This window comes from Bombina bombina, chromosome 6 (assembly GCF_027579735.1).
Source record: "Bombina bombina isolate aBomBom1 chromosome 6, aBomBom1.pri, whole genome shotgun sequence".
Classification (NCBI taxonomy): Eukaryota; Metazoa; Chordata; class Amphibia; order Anura; family Bombinatoridae; genus Bombina; species Bombina bombina.
The window spans coordinates 864,061,724-864,085,634 of NC_069504.1; the positions used below are offsets into that span (position 1 = coordinate 864,061,724).

At 40.2% G+C, this 23,911-nt stretch overlaps 1 protein-coding gene across 2 annotated transcripts in view; it reads right to left on the bottom strand.

The window, feature by feature from the left end:
* Positions 1 to 541: 541 nt before the first annotated feature.
* The window catches only part of LOC128663804 (eukaryotic translation initiation factor 4E type 2), a 47,040-nt gene continuing 23,670 nt past the window's right edge, over positions 542 to 23,911 (bottom strand). For both annotated transcript variants that reach the window (XM_053718321.1, XM_053718319.1), the window contains exons 4-7: positions 19,063 to 19,167; positions 17,484 to 17,636; positions 17,226 to 17,362; positions 542 to 991 (exon numbers count right to left, since the gene is read on the bottom strand). In XM_053718321.1, coding sequence (XP_053574296.1) covers positions 952 to 991; positions 17,226 to 17,362; positions 17,484 to 17,636; positions 19,063 to 19,167 — 435 coding nt within the window. In that variant the 3' untranslated portion in view covers positions 542 to 951. The remainder of the gene's footprint in view (positions 992 to 17,225; positions 17,363 to 17,483; positions 17,637 to 19,062; positions 19,168 to 23,911) is intronic.

The following is a 23,911-nucleotide window of genomic DNA, read 5'->3' on the forward strand; positions in this document are numbered from 1 at the left end:
CCTGTGTTGTTAGAAGGAGACTAGTCATACCTGAAGCAGATAAGTCTGCAAACTGTTACCCCCAACTGAAGTTCTCTGGTTTCAACAGTCCTGCGTGGTAACAGAAATGGATTTTAGTTACTTGTGCTAAAATCATAGCCCTCTTAAACAGAAATCTTCATCACTTTTCTGTTGTAGAGTAAATAGTACAAGCCAGCACTATTTTAAAATAACAAACTCTTGATAGAAGAATAAAAAACTACAACTAACACCACAAACTCCTCACCATCCCCGTGGAGATGCTACTTGTTCAGAGCGGCAAGGAGAATGACTGGGGGGCGGAGCCAGAGGGGGAGCTATATGGACAGCTCTTGCTGTGTGCTCTCCTTGCCTTTCCCTGTGGGGGAGAATATTTCCCACAAGTAATGGATGACGCCGTGGACCGGACACACCAATGTTGGAGAAAAAACCCTTTTTTTTTAATTTTCAAATTGAATCTAGAGAACATGACTATATAATAAACTATCTATATAATTATAAACAACAAAAATGAACACATAAGTAATAGAAAATTATTTATTAACAAGTAATGTCTGCAATCCATTATTTCATCCACATGTTCTTAAATAAAAGGTTATATTCTCTCTCCATGCCTCCCGCATAACATCAACAATATCATTATAAAGGAATTCCTTCATCACCAGGTCACATATAATTCACATTTCCTTTATTACTTCTTCCACGGTAAAGTGGAGTTAATAATTTGAGTAGAAAACACTGTAGATCCATTGCTGCATTCGACATCTTTCAAGATCCAACAAAAGGTTACAACGTTGAGGGTAATAAAAAGCCATGGAAGTAATAGTAAAATATCAAGTTTATTAATTTAATAATAAAAAAAAATAATACAATTACTTCTATTAATAGGTTGAGGCCACTATGGTTACAAAAGTATTAAATGGATGCTGAATTTTATAAGGTAATTTTGGTGTTCCGAAAACTGGAGTTGTCTCTATAAAAATAAAAAAGAAGGGGGACGACATTAATAGAATTGCAGAGAAAGAAAAAAAAAAAGTACAAAAGTGCTTAAAAATAATTAACATTTAAATTTATTTGTTTTATTTTAAACATTTAAGTGCTGAAAGTCTAACAGAACTTTAGTTGTCCTCTTGTGCCTGCCTATAAGTTTAATGTTCCTTGTGTTTCCAAGGCTGTCTTTTTCATAAGGAGAAAAAAAAAACCCCCATTGTGGCCCAGGTTTACTAAGCATGGAAAACACTTCCATTGTTACGTTTATCTAATAATCAAATTCTCTGTTCTATGACTTTACTCCTAGTAAAATGTTAAATTATGCATCATTTATAAACTTTGCAATGGACTTCCATTATTTATCTTGCCTGGTTGTTTGTAATTTAACTCCAATTAAAGGGACAATCTACAGCAGAATTTTTATTGTTTAAAAAGATAGATAATCCCTTTATTACACATTCCCTAGTTTTGCATAACCAACACTGTTATAGTAATACACTTTTTTTTACCTCTGTGATTACCTTATATCTAAACCTCTACAAACTGCCCCTTTATTTCAGTTCTTTTGACAGACATCCATTTTAGCCAATCGGAACTGGCTCCCTGGAACTCCACGTGCATGACCACAGTGTTATCTATATTACACATATGAACTAACACCCTCTAGTGGTGAAAATCTGTCAAAATGCCCTGAGAGAAAAGGCAGCCTTCAAGGGTTTAGAAATTAGCATATTAACCTCGTAGGTTTAGCTTTCAACTAAGAATACCAATAGAACAAAGCAAAATTGGTGATAAAAGTAAATGGAAAATTGTAAAAAATTACATTCTCCATCTGAATCATGAAAGTTTATTTTGGACTAGACTGTCCCTTTAACTGAAATTGTAGTGATTCCACTCACACCAGAGAAACTCGAGTGCATTCTGTGGAATTTAGAAAAACGGACATTCCTACATATCTTAAAGTGATTGGATGATGTGAGAAGCAAGTTGTTTATATCATGGACACAGCAAAAACAGTAAGATAAACAACCTTCAAGAGCTATTTCAAGGCCTGTAAACCCCCCCCCCCGCATATTTCACTAACAAAAATTCCATTCTAAATGCTTTTAATGATGGAAATACTTTTAAAATGATTATGTCTAGCAGATAATATGTAAAGTCAGCTAGGTCATGCAACTACCACTGCTGATTGGATAAGTGGCAGTTTCTGAACGGGACCAGCAGCGCTCTACGGTACTCGAGTGGGACTTTTTTCCTTTGTGGGGGTTAAACATACAGAGTTGCAGTGTCACCAGTGATAAAATGACATGCTCTAACAAATTAGGGCAGGTCATTTTATCACTATAATGACCCTTTAAAATATAATGACCCTTCTCTCTCATTATTCAGAAAGAGCATCCAATAATAAATTACTTTCCAATTTACTTCTATTATCAAATGTTCTTTGTTCTCTTGGTATCTTTGGTTGATAAGCAGATAAATAAAGCTCAGGAGCATGCATGTGTCTACTCTTGAGCACTTTATGGCAGCAGTTTTTTTAAGAATGTTATCCATGCGCATGAGCACTAGATGGCAGCATTGCCTTGTAGTGCTCCAGACATTTACCTAGGTATCTCTTCAACAAATACCACCATGGGAACAAACAAAGCAAATTTGAGAATAGAAGTAAAGTGGAAACATTGTTAAAAGTTGTATGCTCTGTCTAAATCTTTTTTGGGGGGTTCGCATGACTTTAACCCCTCAAGGACCAAGGGCGTACAGGGTACGTCCTACAAAAAATGTCACTTAAAGTGAATGTAAATTTTGATGCTAAAGTGCCCGGTTTTTAAAAATTCGATTAAAAACAGGGGCACTTTAATTCATCAAAATTTACATTTCACTCCTGTTGTGAAAAAAACAAACAAAAAAAAAACTTACCTTTTAAACTTGACAGCAGCTCCAGCTTCCTCCGGTCGTCTCAAGCCATTTCTGATGTCAGAAATGATGGATAGGTCATCCTCCAATCACGGCTCCCCCCCCCGGGGAATAAGTGTCTGATTCAACGCCGTGATTGGAGGAAGTCGGGTTTATCATTTTAGACCCAGGAAGAGGCTTTGCGACGGGTGGAGGAAGCTGGAGCTGCTGTCAAGATTAAAAATTAAGTTTTTTTCACAGCACGAGTGAAATGTAAATTTTGATGAATTAAAGTGCCCCTGTTTTTAATCAAATTTTTAAAAACCGGGCACTTTAGCATCAAAATTTACATTCACTTTAAGGACCAAGGACGTACCCTGTACATCCTCGGGGTTTTCAAGCATGGGAAGCGATCATGATCGCTTGCAGGTGCTTTCAAGTTATTGCAGTGATGCCTCGATATTGAGGCATCCTGCAATAACATATTTTAAGCATCCAATGCAGAGAGAGCCACTCTGTGGTCCTCTCTGCATCGGCCAGCGATGGTGCAGATGGTTGGTGGGTGGAAGCCATAGCAGGAAGGCAGGTGGGCGGCCCATCGCTAGTGCTAGATCCGGATCTGGTTCCTGTGTGTCCGGGATCGCGCACGCACAGACATGAACGTTATGTCCGTTGTGCAAGGAGGGAGGGGGAAATGGAGAGGGAGGAGAAATAAAATGTTTGTAAATGGATCAGGGAGCGGGAGGGGGTAGTGTATTGAGGGGGGCAGCTACACTACAGAAAATGGGGTGTTTAGTTTATTTGAAAGAAGAAAAAAAAAAGCAAAGTAAACTGAGTACTGGCCAAAAAATAAATAAAAATAAAGCACCTTTATTTTTATACTGGCAGACTTTCTGCCAGTACTTAAGATGGCGGGGGAGGTAAGAGAGCTGTTTGGGAGGGATTAGGGGGTGGGATGTGTCAGGTGGAAGGCTGATCTCTACACTAAAGCGAATATTAACCTTACAAGCTACCTAATTAACCCCTTAACTGCTGGGCATAATACACGTGTGGCGCACAGAAGCATTTTACAGCCTTCTAATTACCAAAAAGTATTGCCAAATATATATCTGCTATTTCTATACAAAGGGGATCCTAGAGAAGAAATAACAACCACTTGTACCATGATTGCACTAACTGTTTGTAAATAATTTAAGTGAGAAACCTAAAATAGTGAAAAAGTGAACTTTTTTTTTTATTTGATTGCATTTGGCGGTGAAATGGTGGCATAAAATATACCAAAACGGGCCTAGATCAATACTTTGGGTTGTCTACTACACTAAAGCTAAAATTAACCCTACAAGCTCCCTAATTAACCCCTTCACTGCTGGGCATAATACACGTGTGGTGCGCAGCGGTATTTAGCGGCCTTCAGATTACCAAAAAGCAACCGCAAAACTCATATATATGTCTGCTATTTCTGAACAAAGGGGATCCCAGAGAAGCATTTACAACCATTTGTGCCATAATTGCACAAGCTGTTTGTAAATAATTTCAGTGAGAAACCTAAAGTTTGTGAAAAAGCGGACGATTTTTTTTATTTAAACGCATTTGGCGGTGAAATGGTGGCATGAAATATACCAAAATGGGCCTAGATCAATACTTTGGGTTGTCTACTAAAAAAAAAAAAAATATACATGTGAAGGGTTATCCAGCGATTCCTGACAGATATCAGTGTTCCAATGTAACTATCGCTAATTTTGAAAAAAAAAAATGGTTTGAAAAAAGCAAAGTGCTACTTGTATTTATTGCCCTATAACTTGCAAAAAAAAAAGCAAAGAACATGTTAACATTGGGTATTTCTAAACTCAGGACAAAATTTAGAAACTATATAGCATGGGTGTTTTTTGGTGGTTGTAGATGTGTAATAGAATTTGGGGGTCAAAGTTAGAAAGAGTTTTTTTTCCATTTTTTCCTCATATTTTATAATAATAATAAAAAAAAAAGATAGTAAATTATAAGATATGATGAAAATAATGGTATCTTTAAAAAGTCAATTTAATGGCGAGAAAAACAGCCCTGGTCCCAAACGGTCAACAAATGGAAAAGTGGTCTGGTCACTAAGGGGTTAAGGGGACCGTAAAGTCAAACTTTCATGATTCAGATAGAGCATGTGATTTAAAACAATGTAAAAATTTACTTCTATTTCTAGTCTGTCTCTGTTACTGGTGGCTCTCTTGAGACTTTTATATCTAACTATTTACAGCCTGCAACTAACTGTCTAGGTAATTTATCAATAAGTTTAAAGTAATAGCTAACTTGATACCTAGGAAGTTTTGGGACTTCGCCCTTAATCTAGTTCATGTCACACATTTGAGTGTGTTCTATAGTAAATTTATGATATCATGATATTATTAGCGCTTATTATTAACCATTCTCATTTATGCTTACCAGATAAATTCCTTTCCTTCCTGACAGTGAGAGTCCACAACAAAGTGAAGGTCAATTTTGATGAATTAGTGCCCAGTTTTTAATAATCCTATTTCACACGTTTTGTTCAAAAACTTACCTTTGAATCCTGGCAGCCACTCCAGCACTTCCTCCGCCCGTCGCAAGTCGTCTTTGCGGGTCCAAAATGACGAATCCGGCTTCCTCCAATCATGGCGTTGCATCAGGCCAAGGATTCCCCCTGGTGGGGGAAGCCGTGATTGGAAGAAGCTGGGTTCGTCATTTCTGACGTCTGCAGAGGCTTCCGACGGCCGGGGAATCGCTGGAGCAGCTGCAAGGATTAAAAAGGTAAGTTTTGAAGAAAAGAAGTGAAATGTCAATTTTGATTAATTAAAGTGCCCTTGTTTTTAATAGGATTATTAAAATCCGGGCACTAATTCATCAAAAATGACCTTCACTTTAATTCCTTTACTGTTGGGATATACAACACCTTGCCACCAGGAGGAGGCAAAGACACCCCAGCCAAAGGTTTAAATTTCCCTCCCACTTCCCCTATCCCCCAGTCATTCTGCCAAAGGAACAAGGAAAAGTAGGAGAAAATCAGGGTATAAAAGGTGCCAGAAGAAATATAAAAAAGGTAGCCGCCCATCAAAAACAAATTACGGATGGGGTCATGGACTTTCCCTGCCAGGAAGGAAAGGAATTTATCTGGTTAGCATACATTTTGGTTTTCCTTCCATAAGGCAGGGAGAGTCCACAACTTCATTCCTTTCTGTTGGGAAAACTATACACAAGCTGCTACAGCCGAAGCAAACACATCAAACTTGTAAAATTTAGAAAAAAGGTGTGCAAGGAGGACCAGGTAGCCGACTTACAAATCTGATCCATTAAAGCTTTGTTCTTAAAAGCCCAAGAGGAAAGCACCGCTCTAGTGGAATGAGCCGTTATCCTCTCAGGAGGCTGTTGTTCCGATGTCTCATAAGCTAAGTGGATGACACTCCTCAACCAGAAAGATAGGGAAGTTGTAGTAGCCTTCTGCCCCTTACGCTTCCCTGTATAGATGACAAACAAAGAGGAAGATTGTCTGAATTCCTTAGTAGCCTGAAGATAGAACTTCAAGGCACGAACCACATCTAGAATGTAAAGCAAAGGTTCCTTCGTTGAAGGAGGATTAGGACACAAGGAAGGAACAACAATTTCTTGATTAATGTTACGATTTGACACCACCTTAGGGAGGAACCCTAGTTTAGTGTGTAAAACCACATTAACAGCATGAAAAACCAGATAAGGGGGGGGGGGGGCGGTCACATTGCAAAGCTGAAATCTCAAAAACTCTGTGCGCAGAGGCAATAGCCAACAAAAAAAGAACCTTCCAATATAACAATTTAATGTCAACAATATGCAAAGGCTCAAACTGAGCCTGTTGAAAAAAACACTAAGAACAAGATTGAGACTCCAAAGCGGAGCCCCAGATCTAAACACAGGTCTGATCCTAGCCAGATCCTTTAAGGACTGCACATCCGGAAGCTCTTTTGTGCAGTAACACCGACAGGGCCGATATCTGTCCCTTCAGGGAACTAGCAGATAAACCCTTCTTCTGTCCATCCTGGAGAAAAGCTAAATTTCTAGCAACCTTATGCCAGGAAAAGCCACACTCTTCACACCAGTATGAGTAAGTCCTCCACACTTTATGGTAGATACGATGAGTAACTGACTTACGAGCTTGAACCAGAGTGTCGACAACACTCAGAAAATCTTCTCTTGGCTAAGACTAAGCATTCAATCTCCGCGCAGTCGGCCTCAGAGAATCTAGATTTTGATGAACGAAGGGACCCTGTATCAGCAGATCTCCACTGAGATGAGGACATCCCCACAACATCTGCAAACCACATCACTCGCAGTCACGACGGAGCAATCAGAATCACTGATGCTCGCTCCTGCTTGATGCGATCCACCACATGAGGGAGAAGCGGTAATGGGGGAAAAAGATACGAGTCTGAACCTCCATGGTACTGATAGGGCATCTATCAGTTCCGCCTGAGGATCCCTCAATCTCAACCCGTACCGTGGGTAGCTTGGTATTGAGGCGGGATGCCATGAGATCTATCTCCGGCATCCCCCACTCGCTGCATAGCTCTGCAAACAGCTCGGGGTGAAGAGATTCTTTCCCCTGGGTGAAAAGATTGCCTGCTGAGGAAGTCCGCTTCCCAGTTGTCCACACCCGGAATGTGGATTGCCGACAACGTAAATCTTTGAGTCTCCACCCACTCTAGTATCTAAGATACTTCTCTCATCACCAAGGAACTTCTCGTTCCCCCCTGATGGTTGATGTAGGCAATCAAGGTTATATTGTCTGATTGGAATCTTATAAACTGGGACGAAACCAGAAGGGGCCAAGCCTTCAAGGCATTGAAGATTGCCCGGAGTTACAAAATAATTTTTATCAGAAGGGAGGACTCTTCCTGAGTCCACAGACCTTGTGCCTTCTTGGCACCCCAAACGGCTGCCCAGCCGGAAAGGCTTGCGTCCATAGTCACAATCTCCCAGGACGGTCTCTAAAAGCACGTGCTTTGGGACAGATTATCTGGACAGAGCCACCAGGAGAGCGAGTCTCGACAGGTTGTCCAGCACAATCTGTTGACAGATCTAAATGGTCGCCGTTCAATTGTCTCAGCATGCATAGTTCTTAGGGTCTGAGATGGAATCTGGCAAAAGGAATGATGTCTATACAAGACACCATGAGTCTGATCACCTCCATACACTGAGCCAGAGGGTCTCGAGGAGGCCTGGAGGGCAAGACATGCAGAAGTTAGCTTGCAACATCTCTGATCTGTGAGGAATATTCTGATGGATATGGCGTAAATTATTGTTGCCAGGAAATTCACCCTTGTACTTGGAGTAAGAGAACTCTCTTCCAAGTTTATCTTCTATCCATGTGATCAAAGAAGACTAAGAAGGAATACCAAATGTTTTTCCGCTAGATGAAAAGATGGTGCCTGTACCAAGATAACGTCCAGGTAAGGCGCTACTGCAATACCTCGTGTTCTGGCAATGGCTAGAATAGCTCCCAGAACCTTCGAAAATATCCTTGGAGCAGTAGCTAGGCCAAACGGAAGAGCTATGAACTGGAAGTGCTGGTCCAGAAAAGCAAACCTCAGGAACTGAAAATGGTCCCTGTGTATCGGGACGTGAAGGTATGCATCCTTCAGGTCTATTGTGGTCATAAACTGTCCTTCCAGAACCAGAGGAAGGATTGACCGAATTGTCTCCATTTTGAAAGAAGGAACACTCAGTAACTTTAGGTCCAGAATTGGAACCACGAAAAACAAAATTTATGCTTACCTGATAAATTCCTTTCTCCTGTAGTGTAGTCAGTCCACGGGTCATCCATTACTTATGGGATATTAACTCCTCCCTAACAGGAAGTGCAAGAGGATCACCCAAGCAGAGCTGCTATATAGCTCCTCCCCTCTACGTCATACCCAGTCATTCGACCGAAAACCAAACGAGAAAGGAGAAACTATAGGGTGCAGTGGTGACTGGAGTATAATTTAAAATTTAGACCTGCCATAAAAAACAGGGCGGGCCGTGGACTGACTACACTACAGGAGAAAGGAATTTATCAGGTAAGCATAAATTTTGTTTTCTCCTGTTAAGTGTAGTCAGTCCACGGGTCATCCATTACTTATGGGATACCAATACCAAAGCTAAAAGTACACGGATGACGGGAGGGACAGGCAGGCTCTTTACACGGAAGGAACCACTGCCTGAAGAACCTTTCTCCCAAAAACAGCCTCCGAAGAAGCAAAAGTGTCAAATTTGTAAAATTTGGAAAAAGTGTGAAGTGAAGACCAAGTTGCAGCCTTGCAAATCTGTTCAACAGAGGCCTCATTCTTAAAGGCCCAAGTGGAAGCCACAGCTCTGGTAGAATGAGCTGTAATTCTTTCAGGAGGCTGCTGTCCAGCAGTCTCATAGGCTAAACGTATTATGCTACGAAGCCAGAAGGAGAGAGAGGTAGCCGAAGCCTTTTGACCTCTCCTCTGTCCAGAATACACGACAAACAGGGAAGAAGTTTGTCGAAAATCTTTAGTTGCCTGCAAATAAAATTTCAGGGCACGGACAACGTCCAGATTGTGCAGAAGTCGTTCCTTCTTTGAGGAAGGGTTAGGGCACAATGATGGAACAACAATCTCTTGATTGATATTCCTGTTAGTAACGACCTTGGGTAAGAACCCAGGTTTAGTACGCAGAACTACCTTGTCTGAATGGAAAATCAGATAAGGGGAATCACAATGTAAGGCCGATAACTCAGAGACTCTTCGAGCCGAGGAAATAGCCATTAAAAACAGAACTTTCCAAGATAACAGCTTGATATCAATGGAATGAAGGGGTTCAAACGGAACACCCTGTAAAACATTAAGAACTAAGTTTAAGCTCCATGGCGGAGCAACAGTTTTAAACACAGGCTTAATCCTGGCCAAAGCCTGGCAAAAAGCCTGAACGTCTGGAACTTCTGACAGACGTTTGTGTAAAAGGATGGACAAAGCTGAGATCTGTCCCTTTAACGAACTAGCGGATAAACCCTTTTCTAAACCTTCTTGTAGAAAAGACAATATCCTAGGAATCCTAACCTTACTCCATGAGTAACTCTTGGATTCGCACCAATGCAAGTATTTGCGCCATATTTTATGGTAAATTTTCCTGGTAACAGGCTTCCTAGCCTGTATTAAGGTATCAATCACTGACTCCGAGAATCCACGCTTTGATAGAATCAAGCGTTCAATCTCCATGCAGTCAGCCTCAGAGAAATTAGATTTGGATGTTTGAAAGGACCCTGCACCAGAAGGTCCTGTCTCAGAGGTAGAGACCATGGTGGACAGGACGACATGTCCACTAGATCTGCATACCAGGTCCTGCATGGCCACGCAGGCGCTATTAGAATCACCGATGCTCTCTCCTGTTTGATCCTGGCAATCAATCAAGGAAGCATCGGGAAGGGTGGAAACACATAAGCCATGTTGAAGGCCCAAGGTGCTGTCAGAGCATCTATCAGAACTGCTCCCGGGTCCCTGGACCTGGATCCGTAACAAGGAAGTTTGGCGTTCTGGCGAGACGCCATGAGATCCAGATCTGGTTTGCCCCAACGCCGAAGTATTTGGGCAAAGACCTCCGGATGAAGTTCCCACTCCCCCGGATGAAAAGTCTGGCGACTTCGAAAATCCGCTTCCCAGTTCTCCACGCCTGGGATGTGGATCGCTGATAGGTGGCAAGAGTGAGACTCTGCCCAGTGAATTATCTTTGAGACTTCCATCATCGCTAGGGAACTCCTTGTCCCTCCCTGATGGTTGATGTAAGCCACAGTCGTGATGTTGTCCGACTGAAACCTGATGAACCTCAGAGTTGCTAACTGAGGCCAAGCCAGAAGGGCATTGAAAACTGCTCTTAATTCCAGAATGTTTATGGGAAGGAGACTCTCCTCCTGAGTCCATGATCCCTAAGTCTTCAGGGAGTTCCAGACAGCGCCCCAACCTATCAGGCTGGCGTCTGTTGTTACAATCGTCCAATCTGGCCTGCTGAAGGGCATCCCCTTTGACAGATGTGGCAGAGAGCCACCATAGAAGAGATTTTCTGGTCTCTTGATCCAGATTCAGCATAGGGGACAAATCTGAGTAATCCCCATTCACTGACTTAGCATGCACAATTGCAGTGGTCTGAGATGCAGGCGTGCAAAGGGTACTATGTCCATTGCCGCTACCATTAAGCCGATTACCTCCATGCATTGAGCCACTGACGGGTGTGGAATGGAATGCAGGACACGGCAAGCATTTAGAAGTTTTGTTAACCTGTCTTCTGTCAGGTAAATTTTCATTTCTACAGAATCTATAAGAGTCCCTAAAAAGGGAACTCTTGTGAGTGGCAATAGAGAACTCTTTTCTTCGTTCACTTTCCACCCATGTGACCTTAGAAATGCCAGTACAAACTCTGTATGAGACTTGGCAGTTTGGAAACTTGACGCTTGTATCAGAATGTCGTCTAGGTACGGAGCTACCGATATTCCTCGCGGTCTTAGTACCGCCAGAAGAGAACCCAGAACCTTTGTAAAGATTCTTGGGGCAGTAGCTAACCCGAAGGGAAGAGCTACAAACTGGTAATGCCTGTCTAGGAAGGCAAACCTTAGGTACCGGTAATGATCTTTGTGAATCGGTATGTGAAGGTAGGCATCCTTTAAATCCACTGTGGTCATGTACTGACCCTTTTGGATCATGGGTAAGATTGTCCGAATAGTTTCCATTTTGAACGATGGAACTCTTAGGAATTTGTTTAGGATCTTTAAATCCAAGATTGGTCTGAAGGTTCCTTCTTTCTTGGGAACCACAAACAGATTTGAGTAAAACCCTTGTCCGTGTTCCGACCGCGGAACCGGGTGAATTACTCCCATTATTAAAAGGTCTTGTACACAGCGTAGAAACGCCTCTTTCTTTATCTGGTTTGTTCACAACCTTGAAAGATGAAATCTCCCTTTTGGAGGAGAAGCTTTGAAGTCCAGAAGATATCCCTGAGATATGATCTCTAACGCCCAGGGATCCTGGACATCTCTTGCCCAAGCCTGGGCGAAGAGAGAAAGTCTGCCCCCTACTAGATCCGTTTCCGGATCGGGGGCCCTCACTTCATGCTGTCTTAGGGGCAGCAGCAGGTTTTCTGGCCTGCTTGCCCTTGTTCCAGGTCTGGTTAGGTTTCCAGCCCTGTCTGTAGCGAGCAACAGTTCCTTCCTGTTTTGGAGCGGAGGAAGTTGATGCTGCTCCTGCCTTGAAGTTACGAAAGGCACGAAAATTAGACTGTCTAGCCCTTGGTTTGGCTCTGTCTTGAGGCAGGGCATGGCCCTTACCTCCGGTAATGTCAGCGATAATTTCAAACCGGGCCCGAATAATGTCTGCCCTTTGAAAGGTATGTTAAGCAATTTAGATTTAGAAGTCACATCGGCTGACCAGGATTTTAGCCACAGCGCTCTGCGCGCCTGAATGGCGAATCCGGAATTCTTAGCCGTAAGCTTAGTTAGATGTACTACGGCATCAGAAATAAATGAATTAGCTAGCTTAAGGACTCTAAGCTTGTCTATAATTTCATCCAACGGAACTGAGCTAATGGTCTCTTCTAGAGACTCAAACCAGAATGCCGCCGCAGCCGTGACAGGCGCAATGCATGCGAGGGGTTGTAATATAAAACCTTGTTGAGTAAACATTTTCTTAAGGTAACCCTCTAACTTTTTATCCATTGGATCTGAAAAGGCACAGCTATCCTCCACCGGGATAGTGGTACGCTTAGCCAGAGTAGAAACTGCTCCCTCCACCTTAGGGACCGTCTGCCATAAGTCCCGTGTGGTGGCGTCTATTGGAAACATTTTTCTAAATATAGGAGGGGGGGAAAAGGGTACACCGGGCCTATCCCACTCCTTGGTAATAATCTCTGTAAGCCTTTTAGGTATAGGAAAGACGTCAGTACACGCCGGTACTGCATAGTATCTATCCAGCCTACATAATTTCTCTGGGATTGCAACCGTGTTACAATCATTCAGAGCCGCTAATACCTCCCCTAATAATACACGGAGGTTCTCAAGCTTAAATTTAAAATTTGAAATGTCTGAGTCCAGTCTATTTGGATCAGATCCATCACCCACAGAATGAAGCTCTCCGTCTTCATGCTCTGCCATTTGTGACGCAGTATCAGACATGGCTCTAACATTATCAGCGTACTCTGTTCTCACCCCAGAGTGGTCGCGTTTACCTCTAAGTTCTGGCAATTTAGATAAAACTTCAGTCATAACATTAGCCATGTCTTGTAAAGTGATTTGTAATGGCCGCCCTGATGTACTTGGCGCCACAATATCACGCACCTCCTGAGCGAGAGATGCAGGTACTGACACGTGAGGAGAGTTAGTCGGCATAACTTTCCCCTCGTTGTCTGGTGAAATTTTCTTGACATGTACAGATTGGCTTTTATTTAAAGTAGCATCAATGCAATTAGTACACAAATTTATATTGGGCTCCACATTGGCCTTTGAACATATTGCACAAAGAGATTCCTCTGTGTCAGACATGTTTAAACAAACTAGCAATTAGACTAGCAAGCTTGGAAAATACTTTTTTAAATAAATTTTCAAGCAATATAAAAAACGTTACTGTGCCTTTAAGAAGCACACAAAAACTGTCACAGTTGAAATAACAATGAACCGGATTAGTTATAGAAACCAAATTTTTACAGTAAATGCATTAATTTAGCAAAGGATTGCACCCACTAGCAAATGGATGATTAACCCCTTAATACCAAAAAAACGGATAACAAATAAAATATATACGTTTTTATCACAGTCAAAGCACAGTCTCACAGGTCTGCTGTGAGTCATTACCTCCCTCAAAACTAGTTTTGGAGACCCCTGAGCTCTGTAGAGACGTCCTGGATCATGCAGGGAGAACAAGAAAGACTTGTGACTGAATTTCTACTGCGTAGAAAAGTGCCAAAATAGGCCCCTCCCACTCATAATACAACAGTGGGGAAGCTCAGTAAACTGATTTTATTCAAAATAAACGACAGCCAAGTGGAAATTAATGCCCATAAAATGTTTCACCAAGTACCTCAGAGCTAAAACGATTAACAAGCCAGTAAACGTTTTAAACATAAATATATGAAAAGTTATAAAAAAAAAGCCTGTTGCTAGTCGCTTTCACTGCAGAAAGGCTATAAGTTATATGTATACAGTATTTTCTTAGTGAAGTGCCATTCCCCAGAAATACTTCAGTGCCAACATACATACATAACAGCCTGATACCAGTTGCTACTACTGCATTTAAGGCTGTACTTACATTATATCGGTATTAGCAGTATTTTCTCAGTCAATTCCATTCCTTAGAAAATAATATACTGCAACATACCTCTTTGCAGGTGAACCCTGCCCGCTGTCCCCTGTTCTGAAGTTACCTCGCTCCTCAGAATGGCCGAGAACAGCAAATGGATCTTAGTTACGTCCGCTAAGATCATACACAAACTCAGGTAGATTCTTCTTCCAATGCTGCCTGAGAAAAAACAACACACTCCGGTGCCGTTTAAAATAACAAACTTTTGATTGAAGAAATAAAAACTAAGTTTAATAACCACTGTCCTCTCACACATCCTATCTATTAGTTAGGTGCAAGAGAATGACTGGGTATGACGTAGAGGGGAGGAGCTATATAGCAGCTCTGCTTGGGTGATCCTCTTGCACTTCCTGTTAGGGAGGAGTTAATATCCCATAAGTAATGGATGACCCGTGGACTGACTACACTTAACAGGAGAAAAGGTTTGAATAAAACCCCAAACCTCTTTCTGCTGTAGGTACCGGGACAATTACTCCTAGAGAGCAGAGATCCGGTACGCAACCTAAGAAGGCAGCCCTCTTTTCTGGTCTTTTAGACAGACTGGAGAGTAGGAATCTGCCCCTGGGCAGATGAGACTTGAATCCTATCCTGTATCCTTGAGATACAACCTCCAGGACCCAAGGATCCTGTACATCCTTGAACCAAGCATCTGAAAAAAGAGACAGTCTGTCCACTACTTGATTGGGGCCCGCCCCTTCATGCCGATTTGTTCTCGGCGGGCTTCTTAGTCTGTTTGGACTTATTCCAGAACTGAGCCGTCTTCCAAGAAAAACTTTCCCTGCATCTCCAGACTCTAACTTTCATCAATACTCTCACTGATTACTTAAAACTCCAGTCCTTTCTTGAAGGGAACATATCCATTACAGGACTATCCAAATCTTCTAACACTTCTCTGCCACCTCCTAGTGACGAAAGGCAAAGAATGACTGGGGGATAGGGTAAGTGGGAGGGATATTTAAGCCTTTGGCTGGGGTGTCTTTGCCTCCTCCTGGAGGCCAGGTGTTGTATTTCCCAATAGTAAGGAATGAAGTCCTAGACTCTCCCTGCCTTATGGAAGGAAAACTTAACTTGTGTATGGGATGTAGCCTGCAGCCGAGGTCGCATCACATACTTTTCTCAGACAATTTGACTGATACCCTATAGTCGAAATAGTTCTAGCACCATCTTCCCTGATATAAGATGATTATTATAGACAATCTGTAGGAGCATAGAGCCTGTCATTATAGCTTATATAGTCTAGGGGTGTAACATGGCTTACTTTTCATTTTATTCTCATACAAAAACACCCCACATAATTATCATGCATTTACTCTTTGTGTTGTAGGACATGTCCTTTTTTTCTCTCTCTCCTCTTATTGGAATTATGCTCCTATGGGGACCCTTTTAAGAGGTAGCTCTATTAAATCAATCTAATCTTTAGAAGTAGTATTGTATGTTTTAGACTATAGAGCCGTTTACCTAGGCATGCATTTTAAACACTGATATTCCTATACTGGGTCCAAAAGTGGCCCTTCTATCTCATCCCTTAATGTTATTTTGCAATAATAGATTTGGTGGTCCAAGAGTGGCCACTGATTTCAATTAGGGGTGTACCTTAATTTTTGATATATTAGTTTTTGAAAAATTTCAAAATGAGGTTTATTGTTACATGGTGCAGCTGTTTGTAACCTTCTATATATATCAGAACTTGCAAACTTAGTTATCTTTTTGTAAGGATGTTTGTATTTTATGCTTGTCTACTGCCTATTTCAGGTAAAAAGTGAATCTTAGTAATGCATAATGCAATTGCTTACAGTCTTACAAATATGTTAAGGTTTAGTTTGGTCTAGGATATTGTACTACTATACCTAATCTCTGTATTTAAAGGGACACTGAACCCAAATTTTATCTTTCGTGATTGAGATAGAGCATGCAATTTTAAACAACTTTCTAATTTACTCCTATTATCAATTTTTCTTTGTTCTCTTGCTATCTTTATTTGAAAAAGAAGGCATCTAAGCTATTTTTTGGTTCAGACCCTGCCTGGACAGCTTTTGTTTATTGGTCGGTTAAATTAATCCACCAATCAGCAAGAACAACCCAGGTTGTTCACAAACAAATGGGCCGGCATCTAAACTTACATTATTGCTTTTCAAATAAAGATATCAAGAGAATGAAGACAATTTGATAATAGGAGTAAATTAGAAAGTTGCTTAAAATTGCATGCTCTATCTGAATAATGAAAGAAAAAATGTGGGTTCAGTGGCCCTTTAATCTTTAAATTACTTATGTTATGGCAATTAGAATTCTGCCAACTCTGTCAAGGATAAAGCCTAATATAGAATGCTGTACATTGTATCTGTATAACTTTTATGCCTGATTTCTCAAATTGTTGCTTCTATGTTGTGTTTGTCAAATGCCTCAATAAAAAAAAATATATATAAAAAATGTGTTTTTTTTAAACTTCTATTATAAAAGTTGTTTTGATCTCTTGATATCCTTTGTTGAAGAGGAAACCTAGGTAGGAGGACAGGAGCTTAGGAGTGTGCATGTGTCTTTAGCAGCAATGTTTTGCATATTTGTATAACACTGCTATAAACAATGTTGCATAAACTGCTTCCAAATGGCTACACGTACACACTACTGAGCTCACCTAGGATTACTCTTTAACAAAGGATACTAAGCAAACTTGATAATAGAAGTATAATGGAAAGTTGCTTACAATTTAACGCTCTATCCAATTCATTAACATTTACTGTCCCTTTAAGTACCACAAAGGCTGTACACCTTGCACAAGCAAGTCTGTGGGACGAGGCTTGAGGACCTCTACAAATCTGGTGACCTAAAAACCCTGCACAGTGAAGGACAGATGTGTGCACGGCTATGGCTATTTGATCTGGTGACATTTTCCTATCAGACACAATGTTCTTTATGGGACTGTGTGTTAAGATAAGGCTTCCTATGCAACGAATGTGTTATGCAGCATTGTATAGTAAAGAGGAGACTTACTTAAGACTATCTGTGTGCGTCTTGTATTCCATTATTGTATTTGGAGGAAGATTTAAAACTCTTTTTAGTGTATCACGAATTCTCACTGTGCTCAGCTGATCATTAGCAGTCTTGTTCCAAATAGAAAGGATGTCTTCCTGTGAAAGAAGAGAGTAAGGGGACTAAAACACAGTGTAGTATTGAAGATAAACATGAAGTGTAACAAACACACAAGGATATATTTAAAGAGTGAAGAACAAACAGCATTAGGTTAAGTACCTGAAACCGTATTGACACGACTACCCCACAGATTTCCTCGCCCACCATAAACTGCTCCCCAACCATAGCAAGGATAATATTTTCCCAGAATCGAGAGGCTAGACCCTTTCGCAGACGGATAATCCACTTTCCACCATGTTTATTGGCTTCATCCTATGAAATAAAAAAAAAATAAAAAATAAAAATAAAAGTACAGACCATTATACATTTCCATTAAAGGACCATTAAAGGACCACTCAATGCAGTAGAATTGCGTAACTAACAAGTGCATTGAGCTTGTGCACATGCTCAGTAGGAGCTTGTTCCCCAGAAAGTGTGCATATAAAAAGATTGTGTAAAAACAACATCAGCATATTCCTACTAAAACAAATGCCTTATAATTAAACAAATCATTCACCAGACATCAGCACTGAAACCAATAGTACAAATGTTAGACATAAAAAAAAACAAAAAAAAAAAACAAAAAAAAAAACATGTGAGATAACATTACCAAAAATATCCCCAAAATAGAAAAATTGATAAAAGGATCATCAACCTGGACAACTAGTGCACTATTGAAGACTATAATCCCCATGAATGTTAGGATATCAGTTAAAGAGCTCAAGGAAGGGCGACTACTCAATTCTATTCACACTAAACTACAACTATTATCACATATATCTGATAGCTCAGCTTCACCAGCCTCCTCCCTTGCCATAAATTGTCTGGGGAACAGGAAGAACAGACTGGTACCTTGGCTTTGACTCTTCTCCAGATATTCCAAATGAAACAATGAAGATCAGTGTTATTGTGGATCAAAACAAAAACTAGATGAGTTCAACATGGGAGGGGCAATGCTTGTGGCACCTGAATGCGAGGGTCTCTAGCGCATAAAATACTTGCTCGAAACAAATTACATCATGTAATCTTTACACTAAAATGTCCCTTTAAACATATTTGGGTATTGAGATTAGCTCTTGGAAAGAAAAAACAAAAAAAACCTTCTGTGTAAGGTGTAATTAACGATCTGCTATTTTGTTCTAGTTCCTGCATGATAATGAATATCCCCAAATAGTATTGTGCATCTAGAATTAGTCCCAGCACTGTCCTCAGTACAGTGATGAAAATAAGAGTTCTGGGATCACCAAAGTCCTTTACTCCCTGAAGAATCTCCAGCATTACTTGTGCCAATTTCTAATTTTATTTGTTCCCTTTCACTTAGAACATCAGCCAAGTATAAATGTTTTAGAAACAAATAGCCATCTCTTTTGCTGAAACTTTTTATTATAAGCCAAACCCCGCCAACAGTAGTCTTATTTGGAGGAGCCAATCAGGGCTTGAGTCCGCACACAACAAGGCTAGCCACAATCAAAAGGACAGTGTAAATGATTTTGAAATTGCCAATTAGGAAAAGATACGTAGCAGGGTTTGACTGAGAAGTCAGAAGCGTGTTATTCAAGTTCTGGGAATTACAAAAAAAGCCCCACAATGTTCATAGAAATTACATGAAAAGGGGGCAAAATAAAGTAAAGTATATTGCAGAGTTGTTTCATAATACATAAGTAAACATTTTATATACAATAACTCAAAAGGGGTTTACCTCCCACATTGGTTTGATTCCATCTTTGAAGAGATGAAAGTCACTGTATCCTGTCAGGTCTCCAGGTCGTACTATGTGGCTGTAAACTTTCCAAAACTGCTCTACCTGTAGACAATTACAAAATATATAGTAAGTGAAGTGGGAGGCGTGTGCTATAGATGTCTGTACTGTAGGTGAGCAGCACATGAATGGCATATTGAAGTACAACATATTAAGACACATTTGCGCTATCACTATCTTTGCAGTTTATAAAAGCTATAAAAGTTGAAGTAGATATATATATATATATATATATACATATATATATATATATACACACTGAAGGGGACTGCACTCTCATACCGGACCGGGTACACATCCCATGACCCCGCAACATGCTCAGCCCTGGGTGCTCACCGGCACTCACAGGAAGCTGTGCTGTCCCCAGAGTTACAGGCAGTTAACCCCAGACAGGTCTGGGTGCAAGAACCATAGGGAAAATTACAAAACAAATTAATACAACACACAGAGAAAGTCCAGCACTCACTTACAAGCTCTCAGCTAAGATTTAAAAGCAAAAATGGAAAGGTTAGTTACCGCATCTGGCCAAATGGGACAAGCCCAGGTACCACGTGAAGGTCCTTTCCAATACCTGGGACCCTAAAACAGCCACACAATGCAAGCTTTCAAATCCAAACAAACTGGGAACAAGGGAAGGGTGCACAGGCTTATGTAATCACCCTAGACATATACAAAACACTGAAGGGCACTGCACTCTCATACCGGACCGGGTACACATCCCATGACCCTGCAACATGCTTAGCCCTGGGTGCTCACAGGAAGCTGTGCTGTCCCCTGTGCACCCTTCCCTTGTTCCCAGTTTGTTTGGATTTGAAAGCTTGCATTGTGTGGCTGTTTTAGGGTCCAAGTTATTGGAAAGGACCTTGACGTGGTACCTGGGCTTGTCCCATTTGGCCAGATGCGGTATCTAACCTTTCCATTTCTGCTTTTAAATCTTAGCTGAGAGCTTGTGAGTGCTTCTCTCTCTCTCTCTAATAAGTTGCATTGCTTAAAAAAAAAAAAGAAAGCAATCTAAGCAAAGAGCTATATTCCAATTATTAAATTGTCTATTTTTGTACTAGCAATACATGTAGTTCCTCATTTGATGCATCAAGGGGTGTACTTTACAAAAATGTGTACTTCATTTAATTTATCTTAGTTTCCCAGGTTTCTACAGCTGTCTGATTGCAGATAGAACCCATAAAAGTTGTAAATGCTATTTTTTTTTTAGATGATTTGAAGAAAGTACACCCTTTGGCGCATCAAATGAGGGGCTACATGTATCTCTAGCACATAATTGAGGTGCGCAACAATTAATGGAATATGGCGCTTTGCATAAAAAAAAAATTATTTTTAGCAAAGAGCTATATTCCACTTATTGCATTGTCTATTTTTGTGCTAGCAATACTTGAAGCCCCCCATTTGATAAGCCAAAGGGTGTACTTTCCAAAAATGTGTACTTTATTTAATGCATCTTAATTTCTCAGGTGGCCACAACTGATTGCAGACATAACCCCGTAAAGTTGAAAGACTTCACTGCCTGTCACTATAAAGGCCAGATCACCGGGGAGTAGATGAAGGTGCCCAGAACTCCACGATGGTGGGGGAGTGCTAGTGACGGCTCTGAGCCGTAGTTAGCACCTGAGAGGGAAACTTTGCGACAATTTTTATTGCACAAATTATCATTAAATACATTTATGTTAAAGTGTGCAATTAATTTGTGCTTTGGATAGAATAAAATATTATAAAATAATACATGGCCGCCACCCAGCTACTTCATAATGCCACCTGGCTGGCATAATATAATATAATATAATATATATATAAAAACTTGGATTTCAGAATATTTGTATCTGCAAAAGGACAGCTTGGAGAGGTGCTGGGACACAACAATATATTGTCATTTAGATATTATTTGCGTGTTATAATACAGCTTATTAGCTATAAGATAGATTTATAACATTTTTAATACCTGCAACAACTGAAAGATAGTACAGTACTGTAATCAGTAAGGCAATAGTAATCGTTTTAAATAAATATAGACCAGCATTTGCTTTTTAGAACACACACAAAACCCCCCCCCAAAAAAACAAAAAAAAACCTACAGGCAGAGAAGATTATAAAACTTACTGGCTGGTAACAATGGACATTTTGAATCATTTTATTTTAAAAAAATATGAATGAAAAAGTCTGTATTTTAGAATAATTCTGGATTTTGGAGTTCCGGATTTGTACCTACAGTATACAAATATAGTTATTTCTAGAGAGCACCATTTTATACAAATGTAGGAGGTGTTTACTGTTCCTTTCATTGAAGATATGTCTGTAATGAAGGGACAGTAAACACCTCCTGCATTTGTATAAAATTGTGCTCTCTAGAAAGGCCAAAAAGTTAATTCTGTAACCTAGGTTTCTTTCATGTAATTGGCAAGAGTCCATGAGCTAGTGATGTATGGGATATACAATCCTACCAGGAGGGGCAAAGTTTCCCAAACCTCAAAATGCCTATAAATACACCCCTCACCACACCCACAATTCAGTTTTTACAAACTTTGCCTCCCTATGGAGGTGGTGAAGTAAGTTTGTGCTCGATTTTCTTCTGTGATATGCGCTTCTCAGCATTTTGAAGCCCAATACCTCTCGGAGTACAGTGAATGTCAGAGGGATGTGAAGGGAGTATCACCTATTGAATTCTATGGTTTTCCTTGCGGGAAATCTTTTCATAGGTTCTCTGTTATCGGTCGTAGAGATTCATCTCCTACCTCCCTTTTCAGATCGACGATATGCTCTCATATTCCATTACTTCTACTGATAACTGTTTCAGTACTGGTTTGGCTATCTGCTATATGTGGATGGGTGTCTTTCGGTAAGTATGTTTTCATTACTTAAGACACTCTCAGCTATGGTTTGTTCTAAATATATGTATTGTACTTATATTTGCCATGAGTCAGGTTTATGTATATTTCCTTTTGCAGACTTTCAGTTTCAAAATTGGGAAAACATATTTAGGAAGTTATTTTTTTTTCTTACCTGGGGTATAGTCTTTTCTTCAAAATTGAATGTTTTTCATAAATTTTGGCGGGCAAAATTAGGCTTGCGAGGCCGCAAAATGCTGATATTTATTGCGTCATTCTTGGCGTGAGAATTTTTTGGCGCGAAGGTATGTTCGGTGATGCAAATTCGTAATTTCCGGCGTCTTAGTTGGCGCCAGGTCTCCTTGCACAAGGTTGCGTGTACTATGATGTGAGTTGCGTCATTTCCGGATGTTGTTAGCGCCAAAACATTTAATTTTTTTCACGTCATACTTGGCGCAAAATAATTTAAATTATTTAAACCCCACTTCCGATATGCCTCTTGCCTTTTTCTATGCTCATAGGGCTATGCTGTTTGATTTTATTTTTCCCATTCCTGAAACTGCCATATAAGGAAATTGATAATTTTGCTTTACATGTTGTTGTTTTTTTCTCTTACATTTGCAAGATGTCTCAATCTGATCCTGTCTCAGAAACCACTGTTGGATCCCTGCTGCCTGATAACAGTTCTACCAAAGCTAAGTGTATCTGTTGTAAGTTAGTGGAGATTATATCTCCAGCTGTAGTATGTAACAGTTGTCATGATAAGCTTTTACATGCAGAGAATGTATCCATCAGTACTAGTACAATGCCTGTTGTGCATTCAACATCTAATGTACATGATATCCGTGTGAATATAAAAGATTTTATTGCTGATGCGATTCAGAAGGCTTTGTCTGCTATTCCGCCTTCTAATAAACGTAAAAGGTCTTTTAAAACTTCTCATAAAGTTGATGAAATTTCAAATGACCGACAATATACTGAATTATCCTCCTCTGATGAGGATCTGACTCAGAAGATCCTACCTCAGATATTGACACTGACAAATCTACTTATCTCTTTCTCCTTTTGAGCCTATGCATTCTTTGGATATTAAACTACTTTCTTGGAAAGTGTTGTTCCTTTTGGCTATCTCTTCTGCTAGAAGACTTTCCGAATTATCTGCTCTTTCTTGCGAGTCTCCTTTTCTGATTTTCCATCAGGATAAGGCAGTTTTGCGGACTTCATTTAAATTTTTACCTAAAGTTGTGAATTCTAACAACATTAATAGGGAAATTGTTGTTCCCTCTTTGTGTCCTAATCCTAAGAATTCTTTGGAGAGATCTTTACATTCTCTGGATGTTGTAAGAGCTTTGAAATATGTTGAAGCTACTAAAGATTTCAGGAAGACTTCTAGTCTATTTGTTGTATTTTATGGTCCTAGGAAAGGTCAGAAAGCTTCTGCCATTTCCTTGGCATCCTGGTTAAAGTTTTTGATTCATCAGGCTTATTTGGAGTCGTATCAGGCCCCGCCTCAGAGAATCACAGCTCATTCTACTAGATCAGTTTCCACTTTGTGGGCTTTTAAGAATGAAGCTTCAGTTGATCAGATTTGCAAAGCAGCAACTTGGTCTTCTTTGCATAAATTTACTAAATTCTACCATTTTGTTGTATTTGCTTCTTCAGAAGAAGTTTTTGGTAGAAAGGTTCTTCAGGCAGCCGTTTCAGTTTGATTCCTCTACTTATGCTCAATTATGAGGAAAAAAACAACTTATTTTTTTGGATGTGGACCCCAAGGCAGAACATAGTGCGATCTGCGATAATATCGCAGAAAGTGGAGCCTGCCTGCAGAAAGAATGGCCAGTTCTGTTAAGCACATCATTTTCTTCAACAGGTTTTTTTTTTTTTATTATTATTATTATTATTATGCATAGTAACCGGCACATTTTTACTTTCACATTAGTGGCTGCCTCTCATGA